We start from the raw sequence: 17,419 nt of genomic DNA, 5'->3' as shown, positions 1-17,419 counted from the left end.
TCAAAGCCCCATAAACAAAAACTGTTGCAAAAGGGCTTACATGCTGACCAGACCGGACACGTCTCGTGCGCGAGCGTCGCAAAATAAATTTAGAAATCCATGTTATTCAATTATTGCACCCACACTGCTCGCTCTCGCGCGCCAACGAGCGTCTGCAACGCCAAGGGCTAAAATAGAAGTCGTTCCTATTTCAGACGCAAATAGCGCTGAAAGTCATTTCCTCATTGGTTTATAGAAGCAGGTACGTGGTTATACCCACGTGGGTGATTGAAAGACTAACTTTGTTGCCGGTTGTCGTGGTAATACAATGAAAGTTTATCAATTCAAAGATGAAAAAGCCTGGAATGAGGAGAGATGACTAGAAACGATTCGGTTGGCCGCCTTATGTGTGGATTAATTGTCGGAGTCCTTGTGCATTTCAGGTAAAATAACAACTCAATGTTTATATCCCAGGACATATTAGCTAGCAACAGCAAGCTAGCTAGCTAAATTGCCATACATGTTTAATGCTTTTCGACCTGTCCCCAAATTAATGTCATTGGTTCAGAGTTTGTTTTGATATTTTAACCTGCTTGTCGTAGTCACGTTTGGTGTGGGGGGCAAAATACATTTATGCACGATAGCCACGCGTGCAGCCGGTTTGGGTTCCATGTTACTGGTCTTTTTCTATGAAGAATCTTAAGTCAGTGAATAATAGTGAAGCAATAGACCTTGACCTCAACCTAGACCTATTGCCTCATTTGTTTTGTAATTGTGGACTGAATAACTTCTAGGCCTTAGATGGCAACGTTCATTTCTTTCTGTACATACTATAGCAGGCTATTTTATGAGGGTCATTACAATTGTTACAACAGTATTTCATTTTTATCAACACGTTTGTGCCATATCCTCCTGATTTAAGGTTACTGTCATTTATTGAGTGGTGTGATGCGTTCATTCCGCTGTGATTCCCTGTTTATTGGTCATCAGTGTCCTGGATCACAAAGAAAACACCTCATAATGGTACAGGAAGCAACTCCTGAAAATAAGAGAGCCGCACACTCTAGGAGCTCAGGTGCAAACATTTAATTACCAACGTTTCGACAGCCAAGCTGTCTTCATCAGGGTATAATCACAAACACTGCGGGATGACTCGTTTATATAGTGTCAAAAGACACAGGTGTCTGTAATCATGGCCAAGAGTGGCCTAATATCATTGGTTAATAATCAAATATTAAAATGTCATACAAAGAACAGCATACAAACAACAAATGGATAGCATACGATCATAGATAAATTTGACTACACAAGTCTACAAACGATTACAATGGCAAAGTCTACTAATTTATTGAGTGGTGTGATGCATTCAGTCCGCTGTGATTCCCTGTTTATTGGTCATCAGTGTCCTGGATCACAAAGAAAACACCTCATAATGGTACAGGAATCAACTCCACCAGTACTGTATGTAAGACTTACCATTAATCTCAGACTCTCTTCCATGCATAATGATCCTGTTATGTCTCATGTCCACAAATGAAGGGAAAGGGTGCGTAGATGCGAGAAGGAATTATCAAGTGATTAAAGGGGTCATGCTGTTTTTATATGGCTGCTATGATCAGGAGTGTATTCATTCTGGGCCTCCCGAGTGGCACAGTGATCTAAGGCTCTGCATCACAGTGCTAGCTGTGCCACTAGAGATTCTGGGTTAGAGTCCAGGCTCTGTCGCAGCCGGCCACGGCCAGAAGACCCATGGGGTGGCGCACAATTGGCCCAGTGTCGTCCGGGTTAGGGGGGGGGGATTTGGCCGGCAGGGATGTCCTTGTCCTATCGCGTACCAGCGACTCCAGTGGCGAGCCGGGCGCAGTGTACACTGACACATTGGTGTGGCTTCCCGGGTTAAGTGGGCATTGTGTCAAAGATGCAGCGCGGCTTGGTTGGGTTGTGTTTCAGAGGACGCGTGGCTCTCGACCTTCGCCTCTCCCGAGTCTCATCGCTGCAACTCCCGGACAGACAAGACTGTAACTACCAATTTGGATACCACAAAATTGGGTAAGAAAGTTTTTTTTTTTTTAAGTGTATTCATTCTGCCGATTCTGTTAAAGGGAAGTGAACAAAACCGGGATAAACACCTTCATTTGTCCAATAGAAACTCTCGTTTACAACTGTTGGACTAATGATTACACCCAAGATCAGTAAGATGCAGACAAGATTGCGCAAGGTGTTATTGAATGTGTATGTCTGTCGCCTTGATTTCTCAAATTTGTCTTTACCTTTGCATCTACAGTACGTTCAGAAACTATTCAAACCCCTTGACCTTGTCCACATTCTGTTACCACCTTATTCTAAAATGTATTAAATTGTTTCCCCCCCTTATCAAGCTGCTACACACAATACCTCATAATGACAAAGCAGAAACAGGTTTTTATAAATTTTTTCACTTTTGATAAAATTAATACAGAATTGATCACATTTACATAAGTTTTCAGACCCTTTACTCAGTACTTTGTTGAAGCACCTTTTGCAGCGATTACAGCTTTGAGTCTTGTATATGACGCTACAAGCTTGGCACACCTGTATTTGGGGCGTTTCTCCCATTTTTCTCTGCAGATCCTCTCAAGCTCTGTCAGGTAGGATGGGGAGTGTCGCTGCACAGGTATTTTACAGAGACTTGTCCCGAAGCCACTCCTGCGTTGTCTTGGCTGTGTGCTTAGGGTCGTTGTCCTGTTGGAAGGTGAACCTTCACCCCAGTCTGAGGTCCTGAGCACTCTGGAACAGGTTTTCATCAAGGATCTCTCTGTACTTTTGAACCTCACTAGTCTCCTAGTACCTGCAGCTGAAAAACATCCCCACAGCATAATGCTGCCACCACCATGCTTCACCATAGGGAGGATGCCAGGTGTCCTCCAGATGTGACGCTTGGCATTCAGGCCAAATAGTTCAATCTTGGTTTCAATCAGACCAGAGAAACTTCTATCTCATGGTCTGAGAGTCCTTTAGGTTCCTTTTGGCGAACTCCAAGCGGGCTGTTGTGCCTTTTACTGAGGAGTGGTTACCATCTGGCCACTCTACCATAAAATCCTGCTTGGTGGAGTGCTGTAGAGATGGTTGTCCCATTTCTACAGAGGAAATCTGGAGCTCTGTCAGTGACCATCGAGTTCTTGGTCACCTCCCTGACCAAAGCCCTTCTCTACCCCAATCCCCCCTTGCTCAGTTTGGCCAGCTCTAGGAAGAATCTTGGTGGTTCCAAACTTCTTCCATTTAATAATGATGGAGGCCTCTGTGTTTTTGGGGACCTTCAATGCTGCAGAAATGTTTTTGTGCCCTTCCCCAGATCTGTGCCTCGACACAATCCTGTCTCAGAGCTTTAAGGACAATTCCTTCAACCTTCATAGCTTGGTTTTTGCTCTGAAATGCACGGTCAACTGTGGTACCTTGTATAGATGTGCGTGCGTGCCTTTCCAAATCATGTCCAATCAATTGAATTTACCACAGGTGGACTTCAATCAAGTTGTAGAAACATCTCAAGGATGATCAATGGAAACAGGATGCACCTGAGCTCAAATTCGAGTCTCATAGCTAAGGGTCTGAATACTTATGTAAACAAGGTATTCCTGTTTGTTGAAAACCTGTTTTCATTTTGTCATTATGGAGTATTGTGTGTAGATTGAGGGAAAAAAGTCAATGGGTCTGAATACTTTCCCAAATATACTGTGTGTACAGTGCCTTCGGAAAGTATTCAAATCAAATCAAATTTATTTATATAGCCCTTCGTACATCAGCTGATATCTCAAAGTGCTGTACAGAAACCCAGCCTAAAACCCCAAACAGCAAGCAATGCAGGTGTAGAAGCACGGTGGCTAGGAAAAACTCCCTAGAAAGGCCAAAACCTAGGAAGAAACCTAGAGAGGAACCAGGCTATGAGGGGTGGCCAGTCCTCTTCTGGCTGTGCCGGGTGGAGATTATAACAGAACATGGCCAAGATGTTCAAATGTTCATAAATGACCAGCATGGTCGAATAATAATAAGACCCCTTTATCTTTTTCCACATTTTGTTACGTTACAGCCTTATTCTAAAACTGGAAAAGAGGTTGGGGATTGTATCTCTTTGTGGACTCGTGTTTATTTTTTTGCTCCGCAGCTTGGGATAAGACTGGTGACTTGTTTTGCTCTCCGGAGCATGCCCCCGTTGAAAGGAGTGATAACTGGAGTGGCATTAGGTGTTGAGGAGGATCAACTGATGCCTGCTGTTTGGTGTGAGCAGAACTGGTGGAGAGCATGGTGAAACCGAGAAGACGCTGACTTTTGATGGCATCGTTACCCATCAATGTCAGTTATCCTGTGAGAGCTTTTGTTCCGAACCCATTACAAGGTTTTAGGTGACAAGCTTATGGTCATGTTGCAGCAGTGTGTAGGAAGTGGATTCCTAGATGTGAGAAGTGCAGGAGTGTATGAGACAAAGGAACAGGGATGTATTGCTGCCACAGCGTGGGAGAGCAGCGCTCCCTCACTCTTTTCACAGAGCTGATAAAAATAATTATGGAAAATGTCTTCAGATCAATTCTAAATTAATTCCATGAAAACAAAACGATACAATGACAAAACAAAGCAACAGCAAACGTCATCTCCCACAAATGTTGCATTAATACAGGTAATGAGTGGAGGACAGAGGAGCCTCTTAAAGAAGAAGCTACAGGTCTGTGAGATCCAGAAATCTTGCTTGTTTGTAGGTGACCAAATACTGATTTTCCACCATAATTTGCAAATAAATTCATTAAAAATCCTACAATGTGATTTTCTGGATTTTTTTTCCTCATTTTGTCTGTCATAGTTGAAGTGACTAAATACTTTTTTGCCCCACTGTATATAGGCAATAGCAGCCTGTAGGTAAATAGTGATTTCTCTCCTATCTTCTCTCTCTGGTGGTGGAGGGAATGAAGAATACCATTCAAGTCTATGGGGCTTCTTTTTTTTGCTATGATCCCTTACTGATGTCACCACTTCAATCAGTGTAGATGAAAGGGAGGAGACAGGGTAGGTTGTAGAAACCTCAAGATGGGTACTGGGAAAATGTTAGTATCATATAGTAGCCTAAACCTATCGATGTTACACTGAGCTGGTTTGAATGGAATATGAATGACAGTTGGATGCGTTTTACTATTTGTTTTGGATGTTTCAGTTTATTTTGTGCTCAATAGAAGTAAATGGTAAATAATGTATTGTATCATTTTGGAGTCACTTTTATTGTAAATAAGAATATAATATATTTCTAAACACTGCTACGTGAATGTGATTGCTACCATCAGTACAGATAGAGCTGATGACTTGTGAATGAGTGAGAAAGTTAGACTCAAAAATATCATTGTCTTAGTTGTTACATGTTCAACTACTTATGGAAGAATGTTTTACTTCTTTCATTGACTTCTCAAACCCCACCTAGTCGGCTTTGTCTGTTTCGCAAGTGTCACCTCTGGGTTTAGAAACTCATAGTCCTTTATCTGTCACAAAGTGTAATAAATTCACACTCCAAAATAGCCCACACAGTAGGTGGCAGCATGCACATCTAACGTATGTTTGCAGCCTGCCATAATAACATAGAAGGAAAAGACTGAGGTTGTCACTAGTTAACACAGTCACACACCGGTTTATTTCTACAATATCGAATTAAAATTCGATTTTTAAGACTAACCGTAACCACACTGCAAACTGTAAATGAAGCTATATTTTGTTTTAGTAAATTTGTACGATATAACCTATTTTGACTTTGGCTGTGGTAACTAGTAATAACCGAAGACTACCTGCCTTCCGGTCATGTCTAGAAGGTATACGCAGATATGAGAGATATTTTACCAGATGTATAATGTGAAGTGTCCGTTTGGCGTTTCCACTCACCACCAAATAGGGTGGTGAGAGGAAGCACAATGGCCGGCAGTGGGAGAAGATGGATTTTGGCTTACATTCTGCTCATTTTCTCATCGATGAAACACTTGATCTCCGTAATTTTCTGTTCCCAATACTAACATCTGTTACGGACAGTGGACTAAATTGGGTTGTTTAGAAGGAGTGGAAGGGTGAATTTAGTTATTTTTACACGCTCAATTCAAAATATGCAAATACGTGCTAGAACGCGCTGATAGGCTCACGCTAGCTCGTCCTTCCTCTGCCCACTAGGATGAATTTGCTCTCATTGGAAACGATAGGCTGTGGTCTTTATTGGGTTATATAAAAAAAACTTTGGTATACAGTTTGGAGAAAAAAATTGGGGGCATTTTAGAAAACACTTTGCCTAACCTTAATCTAATAATGTCCTGATGTTCTGTTACGTTAATTATCCAAATATTCTGCGTACTTTCTAACTTGCTACGAAAAGTTCATTTGGACAAAAACAGTATCCCTTCTAGCCAAATCCTTGCCTTCCCGCGTCTGGGTACAACTACTCTCATTGTTAAACGGAGACACGGCCGTCTCAGTATTTCTGACGACTAGCTTCCCGTTGCTGGCAGTATATAGTTAGCTTGGTTATTATTCTATGCTAATGAGTCTGAGGGCAACATGGCTACATTTTACAACACGTACCAATCAGAAACAACATCGATTATGGCCGTTGTTGTCGAGGCGGCAATTACAGAAATTAACAAACTTTGGCCAAACTCTTACGCTAACGTTAGCAATCCGGAGAGAGAGGTGAGCTAAAGTTACGTCAATATACTGGTGACTACGCGTAACGTTGGCTGTCTAGTCGATCCAACGTTGGTTTTTACCCACATGATAAATGATGTAACTAGGGCTAAATTAGCTAGCTTCCTGCAATTTGCTTCTCTAGCAGGCTAACGTTACTAGCTAGCTATCTCAGCCTTCGGCTAAGCTTATTAGCTAACATTAACTAGTTTTCTGACCTATTGGTTTCTCATCTTCTTTGCTGTAGCAGCGTATAGTTTAGCCAGTTACTTAGGTAACATGTTTTTCAATTTCTTGCTTTCTTGTCAATATAGACCATCAGTATTTTCATTACTGTCTTCATCTATAACCATTAGTTGTGCTAGCCCTCATTTATATGCATTAAGTATCAATGTCTAAAGATGCCTTCTGTTATATACTGGTGTAATTGAGTCCTTTTGTCAGTATACTTGTTTCACCATGACTGGTTAATTGTTTCAAACTTCGGCAGAATAGAAATAAACTTTGAAAAACATATTTTTTTTCTCTCTCTCTCTACACAGCTTTGCACAATTATGAATCTGATGATGGAGGAGGCTATTCGTAAAATCTGCCAACTATTCCTAGTGGCTTCCTCGAGTTTACAAAATGAGAACGTGAAACTGAAGACCAAGGTCGAGCAGATGACCCAGTTGTTTGAAAACAATACACAGCCTGGTAAAAGTATGCTTATTTTAACGCTCATGTAAAAAATATTGATATTGCCATAAGGGTTGGGTCAGTGCAATCTGGAATCCATGGCACGTCCACCCCCTAACCATTTTAATTTCCAACTTCATTGGGTTTAGGACGTCCCAAGGAACTGGATCGCATGGACCACCATATATTGGTAGACTTATTTGACCAACTAAATTAGACAAGTTTCCAGCTTGTCTATTTCTACATCAAGATGCCTCATGCAACAGAAACAGGACATTTATAGGCTCCGGCCCAATGGGGCGTTCTGTATCGAGAGCTTTCAGTGCCAACAACAGAAACCATTTGAATTCAATATTTGTAATGTGTAATGCATAAATTGAATCATTTGAATTCATAAAATAAATGTTTTTAATGATTTGACACTGAAATCAATTAATACAAGACAACTTATTTTGAAATTAGCTTGCTAATGTGTAAAGCCCACTTTATTTATAGTTTTGTGTGTGTATATACTCATATTCCTTTTATCTTTAGGTCCTGCAAAGGTTTGCTGTAAATCCACAGAGATGTCTTCATTGGAGAATGACTCCTCTCTGGGAGACACAGATGGACTGAATACAGACCCCTCCCCAAGAGACACTGACTCCAACGTTGAGCATATGAGAGCTGCTCTGCCAGGGAGCAACGAGAGAGACTGCCATGAAAGCCAGAAAAACAGCAATACTACTAAAGGGACACGATCCAAAGAAACCAAACGCTTCAAGTGTGATATTTGTGAGAAGACCTTTAGCCGGAACAAACGGCTGATACAACACAAGCTAACTCACACAAGACCCTTCAAGTGTGATGTTTGTGACAAGACCTTCAGCATGGAAGGGTCACTGGAATCTCACACGCTAACTCACACAAAACCATTCAAGTGTGATGATTGTGACAAGACCTTCAGCCGGAACCGCTTGCTGGTACGTCACAAGCTAATTCACACAGGAGAGAGGCCATTCGCTTGTGGTCAGTGTGGCAAAACATTCAGAATGTCCAAGCAGCTCGAACATCACATGTTGCGTCACAGAGAAAAAACGTTCAGTTGCAAAGTCTGTGGAAATACATTCTCTACCAAGAAAGATCTGAAACGACATCAGCTTGTTCATGCAGTGGAGAGACCGTTCAAGTGCCTGACTTGTGACAAGGGTTTCACGTCAAGGAAACTGCTTATTGAGCACGAGAGAATCCACACCGGTGAAAAACCATACACCTGTGCTGTATGTGGGAAGAGTTACACACAGAGTGGTGGCCTGAGTTATCATATGCGAACACATACAGGTGAACGTCCACATTCATGCTCAGAGTGTGGTAAGCGCTTTATGACTAAATCCAGCCTTGAAAGACACAAGGTAATCCATACAGGGCAGAAGCCATTTACATGTGAGACATGTGGAGCTGCTTTCGGCCATAAAGGAAACCTTGTGAGACACCAAGTGCTTCACACAGGGGAGAGACCATACAAATGTAAATTGTGTGGGACAAGCTACCTTCAGTCCACCCTCTTAAAAGCTCACATGCATCGTCATGGGGCAACCAAACCATTTATGTGTGACCTATGTGGGAAGACTTTTATGTACAATTTTCTGATGAGACGACACCATCTAAAATGGCACACAGCTGAAGGAGAGAAGCAGAAAGAACGAGAGAGAAAAGAGAGAACGAGAGAGCGAACCGCCAAGAGAGCGGGAACCTCAACAAAGCCATTCAGTTGCGACGTATGTTTGAATGGCTTCAGTTCCATGCTAACTCTGAAAAACCATCAACGAATTCACACGGGACAAAAGCAATACTCTTGTTCCATTTGCAGAAAGACCTTTGCCTATAAAAATACTTTTGACTATCACATGAGACTTCACAGTGGGGTGAAGCCCTACCCTTGTAAATACTGTGAAAAGAAATTTGTTCTTAAGCAAGCTCTAGAAGGACATGAGCGAACCCATACAGGTGAAAAGCCCTTCAAATGCAGTTATTGTGACAAGACTTTCTCAGTCGGCACCAATCTCAAAAGGCATGAGCGAGTCCACACGGGAGAGAAGCCATTCAAATGTGACGTTTGCGGGAGAGGTTTCGGCCAAGCCAACAACGTCAAAGCCCACATGCAAGTCCACACTGGAGTTAGGCCTTATTATTGCAAGAGATGTGGAAAGGGCTTTTCTGACATAAGACACTACAAAAACCATAGCTGTAATGGTGTGGCTGCGACATGTGATCGTTCTCGTAAATCTTCAGACCGCACTTTCAGAAGTCGGAAAGGAGGTGAAGACAGCAGTGCTTGCCATAATGCTGCTGTGATGTCGACTCAGTGATATAATCTCTATCATTCACAGTGGGGCAACTTCCTGCTTTCAGACATCAGGAACAACATGGATGTATTCAGTAGGGATAAGTTCTGGGGTGAGTTTCAAGAACGCCTTGTAGAAAATGAGATGCAGGCCGCCATAATGCTTGGAAAGTTTATGGTCAATGTTCAGTCTCATAGAGGCATTGTGTATTTCTGACAGTATGCCGAATTGGTTCCGATGTTATTTTTTCTATTGTGTAAATCATTAAAAAAATGTAATTTGTGTGAAAGTATCAAGCTAGGTATTCACCTTTTGTCTGTCAGCTACATAGGACCACTGGGTGTGTTATTCAGGTGACTAATTGGGCAGGAATTTAAGGAATTCTTGTTTTTATACTTTATGTAAAAAATAAATGCATTTACACGGAGGCCAGTGTATTAGGTACACCCATCTTGTACTGAGTCAAACCCCTTGCTGCTGCCAAAACAGCCTGAATTCTTTGGGTCGTTGAAACATTGCTCAATTGGTACCAAGGGACCTAACGTGTGCTAGGAAAACATTCTCCACACTATTACCACCAGCCTGTGCCGGTGACACCTGACAGGATGGCGCCATACTTACGCCAAATCCTGACTACCAACAGCATGACGGAACAGGAGCTGTGATTCGTCCCACCAGGCAATGTTTTTCCACTCCTCAGTTGTACAGTGTTGGTGATCGTGTACCCATTGGAGCCACTTCTTTTATTTGGCTGATAGGAGTGGAACCCGGTGTGGTAGTCTGCAGCAATAACCCATTTGTGACAAAGACCGTGGAGTTGTGCGCTCTGAGATGCCGTGCTACACAACACTGTTGTACTGAGTCGTTATTGATGAATATCATAGGCTAATTAATTTATGGTTCAACAATTGAGGGAGTGGAAACTCCAAACATTAACTAGATCACTAACTCTAAATACAATACCCACTGCTAGAAGCAATGTATTCATCCAGGTCACAAATGTAACCGTGCAGTTAACCTAACATAGCAGGTGTAAAATAAACAATAGCAACTATAATCTAATTGTCAACCCAAAATTCATGAACGTCACTGGATTAGGTTGCACAAAAATATATTGAATCATGTATTCCAGCTTGGACTTGTTAGATAAAACTACTTATTTATTGAACACCTCAGTAGTCTTATGTGTCATACTTCTTAATTAAGTGCGATGTTGGCCAAATCATGGGCTGGTTCCATCAGCTCACAGCAGGGGGAAATGTTAGTCTGGAGCTTTGTAACACTCGGGGTTCTATTTTCAGCTGGTGCTGTGGTGGTGCAAGTGTCAAACGTATGTTCGTTTGCAAGTTCGTCATGTAAAAACTGGCGCACTGGCATTTTCCAGCCCAAATGCCAGGTTTGACAATTTACCGGTCTAACATCAGCTCGCTTGAGGCGTGGCCTTAAAAACAAGCGCAAAGGTGACCATTCCATGCAGTGCTAATGAGAAGTTAAGGCAAAAAGCAGGTCTTACCGGTAACAGTGAATGGCATGGATTTTGAGAGCAGAAGCACAGAGCCCATAGGAGGAAGATGTGCCGGTGAATCTCGTATTTAGAAACTTTTTTTTTTAAGGTTTCACCCGTTTTTGTTTCATTTGCTAATAATAAAATAATAATAATAATGAACATTCAAATTGGACGCAATACATAAAAGTCCTTGAACTTGAAGCAACCACATATTTAGCCATGGAGCATGTTCTGATTGGCCAGTGAGACAGACAGAACAACAGGGAGGCCAACCAAATGGCTAGAGCAGAGGATCAGTTATATTGGTGAGTTGTATCTCCAGACAGAGGGACAGTTATAGTGGTGAGTTGTATCTCCTGACAGAGGGACAGTTATAGTGGTGAGTTGTATCTCCTGACAGAGGGACAGTTATAGTGGTGAGTTGTATCTCCTGACAGAGGGACAGTTATAGTGGTGAGATGTATCTCCTGACAGAGGGACAGTTATAGTGGTGAGTTGTATCTCCTGACAGAGGGACAGTTATAGTGGTGAGTTGTATCTCCTGACAGAGGGACAGTTATAGTGGTGAGTTGTATCTCCAGACAGAGGGACAGTTATAGTGGTGAGTTGTATCTCCTGACAGAGGGACAGTTATAGTGGTGAGTTGTATCTCCTGACAGAGGGACAGTTATAGTGGTGAGTTGTATCTCCTGACAGAGGGACAGTTATAGTGGTGAGTTGTATCTCCAGACAGAGGGACAGTTATAGTGGTGAGTTGTATCTCCAGACAGAGGGACAGTTATAGTGGTGAGTTGTATCTCCTGACAGAGGGACAGTTATAGTGGTGAGTTGTATCTCCTGACAGAGGGACAGTTATAGTGGTGAGTTGTATCTCCTGACAGAGGGACAGTTATAGTGGTGAGTTGTATCTCCTGACAGAGGGACAGTTATAGTGGTGAGTTGTATCTCCTGACAGAGGGACAGTTATAGTGGTGAGTTGTATCTCCAGACAGAGGGACAGTTATAGTGGTGAGTTGTATCTCCAGACAGAGGGACAGTTATAGTGGTGAGTTGTATCTCCAGACAGAGGGACAGTTATAGTGGTGAGTTGTATCTCCAGACAGAGGGACAGTTATAGTGGTGAGTTGTATCTCCAGACAGAGGGACAGTTATAGTGGTGAGTTGTATCTCCAGACAGAGGGACAGTTATAGTGGTGAGATGTATCTCCTGACAGAGGGACAGTTATAGTGGTGAGTTGTATCTCCTGACAGAGGGACAGTTATAGTGGTGAGTTGTATCTCCAGACAGAGGGACAGTTATAGTGGTGAGTTGTATCTCCTGACAGAGGGACAGTTATAGTGGTGAGTTGTATCTCCTGACAGAGGGACAGTTATAGTGGTGAGTTGTATCTCCTGACAGAGGGACAGTTATAGTGGTGAGATGTATCTCCTGACAGAGGGACAGTTATAGTGGTGAGATGTATCTCCTGACAGAGGGACAGTTATAGTGGTGAGATGTATCTCCTGACAGAGGGACAGTTATAGTGGTGAGTTGTATCTCCTGACAGAGGGACAGTTATAGTGGTGAGTTGTATCTCCTGACAGAGGGACAGTTATAGTGGTGAGTTGTATCTCCAGACAGAGGGACAGTTATAGTGGTGAGTTGTATCTCCAGACAGAGGGACAGTTATAGTGGTGAGTTGTATCTCCTGACAGAGGGACAGTTATAGTGGTGAGTTGTATCTCCTGACAGAGGGACAGTTATAGCTGTGAATCTCTAGTGGTGTTTTTACATATTGTATTTTTTATCATGAGCAACATAAAAAAAGAGGAGGAGGACCATGTCTCACCAGTCACTGGTACAGAAATGGTTCAGAAACGCTCTACTGTAACTGTTGTGTCAGCAGCACTGCATGTGTAAGTAGGGTGTGTAGGTTGACGGTGGGGGGGTTGTCAGCGCATGCAGTGATGTGGCCTGGTGTGTATTTTCTTTTTCCAGTCCGCCCTTGACCAGTGCTGTAGGTAAGACTTACTATTCATCTCAGACTCCCTCCCTGCATACTGATCCTGTTGTGTCTCGTGTATGTTTAGGCACCACTGTGTAAGCCAGACATAGATATGAATGAAAGAGGCTAAAGCTGGTGGTCTCATTCACAGGGAGCTTTGAAGAGACAGAAGAAATGCACGAAGTGTGCTGTTGCTTGTCTTCCTCATGACGTGCTTCATCCTCAGTCTGCTGGTGGACGTTGGGTTCTTTGTGGTCAAGTTGAGGAGGGCTCGCATCCCCTGGTGAAAAGAAGGGTAACAAGAAACCAGCACACTAGGATCATCTCATGACTACCTGTACCTTACTTTTCCTATTTTGGTTCATCTCCAGTCGTCAACTGAAATTTCACTCCTGTTGGTTTACATTTTATTAGAATAAGTTGCTATTAATTGAGTTCAACCAAGTTCAAATAAAAATGTTTTAAAAAATGAACACAAACCAGCATAATGTTCAGTCCTCAAGGACTGGAGTTGTGCACCCTTATTATGGCTTATACACTGAGTGTTCACACATTAACAATCAATTACATTTATTTATAAAGCCTGTCACAAAGACACAAACTAATATTGAGTCGTAAAACCAGGAAACGGGGTTCGATTCCCGGGATCAACCATATGTAAAATGTATTCACACATGACTGTAAGTTGCTTTGGATAAGTGTCCGCTAAATTGTATACATCATTTTTTTTTTAAACAGCAAAAAATGTTGGTTGGGCCTTTTAAAATCCGTTTTTTTTTTGCCTATTTCCATTCCATAAAAATAACAAAATTGGATTTTCGTTGTTCACAATGCTTAAACCACATCAGGGGATGACTTTTGAGGTCTGGGAAAAATGGATGAAATGTATATTTTTTATGTAGTTATCCTTTAATGCAGTGAGCATGCCCTGCACTGTTGTTTGGTTAGCGGGGTTCTGTAGTGCAGTAAGCGTACATGTGATGTGATTCAGCCGCCATTAGAATATGGGAGTAAAAGGCCAGCCACACTACAATACTTTTACTGGGGCACCCTGAATCGTTCTTGCTGTAAGCCAATATCTATTCCATATACAGTGATTCGCATTGGGGACATTTTATTTGACCTTGGAACATGTTTTAAAACCCAAGTTGAATGCAAATGTCAGTCAAATATGAACAAATACGAATCATTGTTAATGTTTAACAATTATTTTTAATATATCATGAATGGTTATTGACACTTTTCTACAATCACGTGGGGGGCTTTTATTTTGAACATTTTCGAAATTCCTTGACCCGGAAGTATTTTATTGTGTTGCTGACGAGACGCTAATCATGTGATGGGTTCACAAATCAAATGCCCACTTCTGCTGCCACTGTACAGCGAAAAACAAGTTAACCTTTATTTATTGTAATTTAAATTAGTTTGTAATAGTTAAGTGTTGGTTTAGATTACATACTGTATGCACCTTAATCGTTAATTAAAATAATTTCGGTAGGTTCACATCAATTACCAGCTAGCCGAAATGTAGCTAGTTAGCAGGTTCAGCTAAATACAAATCCCTCAAGATACAGCCACGTCTCATAGGCACGTCATGAGATTAGTAAATGACAGACAAATATAATAATACGAATTGAATGGAGTTTCCCATCTTCCCATTTACAGTTTCTGGCACAGCACAGAAATGCCATTATCCAGATGGTGTGACAAAGGCATTTCCAAACAGACCTGCTAACACTTTTTGTTAAGAGGCAATAACCATTCATCCACCAGCTCAGTGACAAGCTACACTATTCACAGCCCTGTGTAATGTTCAATGTAATTGCATTGCAGGCTTTTTGAAACTTCATGAATTTGTATTGTTTTAAAAATGGACAAATAAAAGGAAATAAGTAAATAATGACTCTCGGCAGGGTCGTTACAGTATGGTTTAAACATGTCTTTAATGTTTATTTGTTTAAGCTGTTAAAGAATTATCACTAAGTGTTAATACCTTTGTGTTTACATCATTAAGCCTTTATGTATGTGTTCTGAATGACCAAAGGTGTTTGACTTTATAGTAAGTACAGGGCCATGTGATATAGAGTCTTTATGTATTTGTTATGAAAGACCGAAGGTGTCTCACTTCAAACTAAGTATTACAGGACACTACATAAAGTGTCAATAAATAAGCTATTCAAGTAAAGCTGATTTAAGGTTCTCTCAATGATCCACAGGTTACTTACTGTAGGTTGTGAGAGGTATTTGAATGAGTTGATGTACCTGCAAAGCTTGTTTGTGTGTGTGTGTGTCAGAACCAAGATGAGACTACCGCACCAGGTATTCCTCTTCTGTTCCCATGCTGGAGGCAATGTCTTGATTACAACCTGATTACAACCTGTTAAACTGGTGCCAATATTTTGTGGCTGATCTTTTAGCGGGGGAGTGGGTGAATGTGTCAAAGACCTGATTGGGCCCAGCACCGCGCGATAGGGCTCGTTTTTGTTGTGTGCGTGTTTGTGTACTGAGGAACAACTAACTTGATTTCAGGAGAAAGACACTCAATTTCTTTAGGTTGGGGCTTTCATCAAGGTAAGTAGTTCTTTATGTAATGTTGTCCCCAGGCTATTGCACACAAAAGCCTGGGATATCAACCATTCAAAGTTGGCCTTAGTGGGAGTGACCATAGAATTCTTTAGGAGTGAACTTACTGAGAAAAGTATTTGTCAAAGTCACTAAACACAGTCAAAAAGTCATAATTATGGCTAAACCCTGCCTATTTCCACAATTAATTTTCTTAAAATATGATTTGAAACCTAAGCCTAACTAATAAAGGCCAAGTTTGATGCGTTGGTCCACCAAACCTTCCGTGCGTTTGGGTGGAAGTGTTTGTGAACGAGATTAGGTGTAATGTACGTGACTAACATGACAACACTTCAGAGCAGAAGTTCTCAATCCTCAATCAATTTTTGTTTTTGCACTAGCACAAAAAGCCTTTTGATGATTTGAATCAGCTGTGTAGTGCTAGGGCAAAAACAAACATGTGCACCCCTTTGGGTCCCCGGGACCAGGATTGAAAACCACTGCTTTAGAGCATATGCCATCCTTCAGCACAACCATAGCTGCGGGAAGTGAGGGTGCTGCAGCACTTCCCTAAAAATCACAAGGAAAAAGTTATGAGAAAAAAAATCACGAAAGTAGTGCACGGGGGCCTTTAAAAGTCCTGTATTAGCGACTGATACAGCAGTCTGCAGCACAGCTCAGGCCTAGTTTCACTTTGTTTGTGAGGAGGATGCAGAACTGCACGCAATGTTGTATTTCAAGTGGCAAAGAGCCAGTAGTCAATCATTCAGGGTTGGAACATTTGTGTAGGTGTTTTAAGAATGCTTGTTTACAATGCTGTTAGGGTGTAGCCTAATAAAGTGCCTAACAAGTTCTTCTACTACTATTGAGATTCATCCAAGGATATGGCCACACCCTAACAGAAGGAACGTTTTCTCATGAAATCATTTGACACGTAGTTTGAGAACAGGACTCTTGTAAACACGTTTTACTATATGATATGTTTTACAATATGTTTTATATAAACTCAGCAAAAAAAGAAATGTCCTCTCACTGTCTACTGCGTTTATTTTCAGCAAACTTAATATATGTAAATATTTGTATGAACATAACAAGATTCAACAACTGAGACATAAACTGAACAAATTCCACAGACATGTGACTAACAGAAATGGAATAATGTGTCCCTGAACAAAGGGGGGTCAAAATCAAAAGTAACAGTCAGTATCTGGTGTGGTCACCAGCTGCATTAAGTATTGCAGTGCATCTCCTCCTCATGGACTGCACCAGATTTGCCAGTTCTTGCTGTGAGACGTTACCCCACTCTTCCACCAAGGCACCTGCAAGTTTTCTGAATTTCTGGGGGGAATGACCTTAGCCCTCACCCTCCGATCCAACAGGTCCCAGACGTGCTCAATGGAATTGAGATCCGGGCTCTTCGCTGGCCATGGCAGAACACTGACATTCCTGTCTTGCAGGAAATCACACACAGAACGAGCAGTACGGCTGGTGGCATTATGACAATGCTGGAGGGTCATGTCAGGATGAGCCTGCAGGAAGGGAGGAGGATGTCTTCCCTGTAACGCACAGCGTTGAGATTGCCTGCAATGACAACAAGCCCAGTCCGATGATGCTGTGACACACCGCCCCAGACCATGACTAACCCTCCACCTTCAAATCGATCCCGCTCCAGAGTACAGGCCTCGGTGTAACGCTCATTCCTTCCACGA

General features: G+C 41.9%; 1 protein-coding gene across 7 annotated transcripts; it reads left to right on the top strand.

The window, feature by feature from the left end:
- Positions 1-133: 133 nt before the first annotated feature.
- On the top strand, positions 134-16,173 carry LOC110523210 (gastrula zinc finger protein XlCGF57.1). 7 transcript variants are annotated; one of them, XR_005051641.1, is made up of 4 exons: positions 6,075-6,660; positions 7,197-7,356; positions 7,867-9,768; positions 13,300-16,173. XR_005051641.1 is itself a non-coding variant. In XM_036976803.1 (3 exons), the coding sequence occupies exons 2-3, from the start codon at positions 7,209-7,211 to the stop codon at positions 9,678-9,680; spliced, it is 1,956 nt and encodes a 651-aa protein (XP_036832698.1). In that variant the 5' UTR covers positions 134-422; positions 7,197-7,208; the 3' UTR covers positions 9,681-10,079. The 7 variants fall into 7 exon arrangements, 6 of the variants coding, with proteins under 6 accessions (XP_036832698.1, XP_036832696.1, XP_021457376.2 ...); XM_036976803.1 differs by lacking the exons at positions 6,075-6,660; positions 13,300-16,173 and adding an exon at positions 134-422 and having other exon boundaries at positions 7,197-7,350; positions 7,867-10,079; XM_036976801.1 differs by lacking the exons at positions 6,075-6,660; positions 13,300-16,173 and adding an exon at positions 134-422 and having other exon boundaries at positions 7,867-10,079.
- Positions 16,174-17,419: the final 1,246 nt, after the last annotated feature.

The sequence above is a fragment of the Oncorhynchus mykiss genome, chromosome 5 (genome assembly GCF_013265735.2).
Source record: "Oncorhynchus mykiss isolate Arlee chromosome 5, USDA_OmykA_1.1, whole genome shotgun sequence".
Lineage (NCBI taxonomy): Eukaryota > Metazoa > Chordata > Actinopteri > Salmoniformes > Salmonidae > Oncorhynchus > Oncorhynchus mykiss.
The sequence above is the reverse complement of the archived record's forward strand: the minus strand, read 5'-3'. Positions and strand labels throughout refer to the sequence as shown.

What these genes read in the sequence shown, in the direction of transcription:
- LOC110523210 (XM_021601700.2), top strand. Translation starts at nt 6,529, where the DNA reads ATGGCTACATTTTACAACACGTACCAATCAGAAACAACATCGATTATG. An exon ending in TTAGCAATCCGGAGAGAGAG is followed by an intron (nt 6,661 to 7,196) that starts GTGAGCTAAAGT and finishes CTCTCTACACAG; the next exon opens with CTTTGCACAATTATGAATCT. An exon ending in CAATACACAGCCTGGTAAAA is followed by an intron (nt 7,357 to 7,866) that starts GTATGCTTATTT and finishes TTTTATCTTTAG; the next exon opens with GTCCTGCAAAGGTTTGCTGT.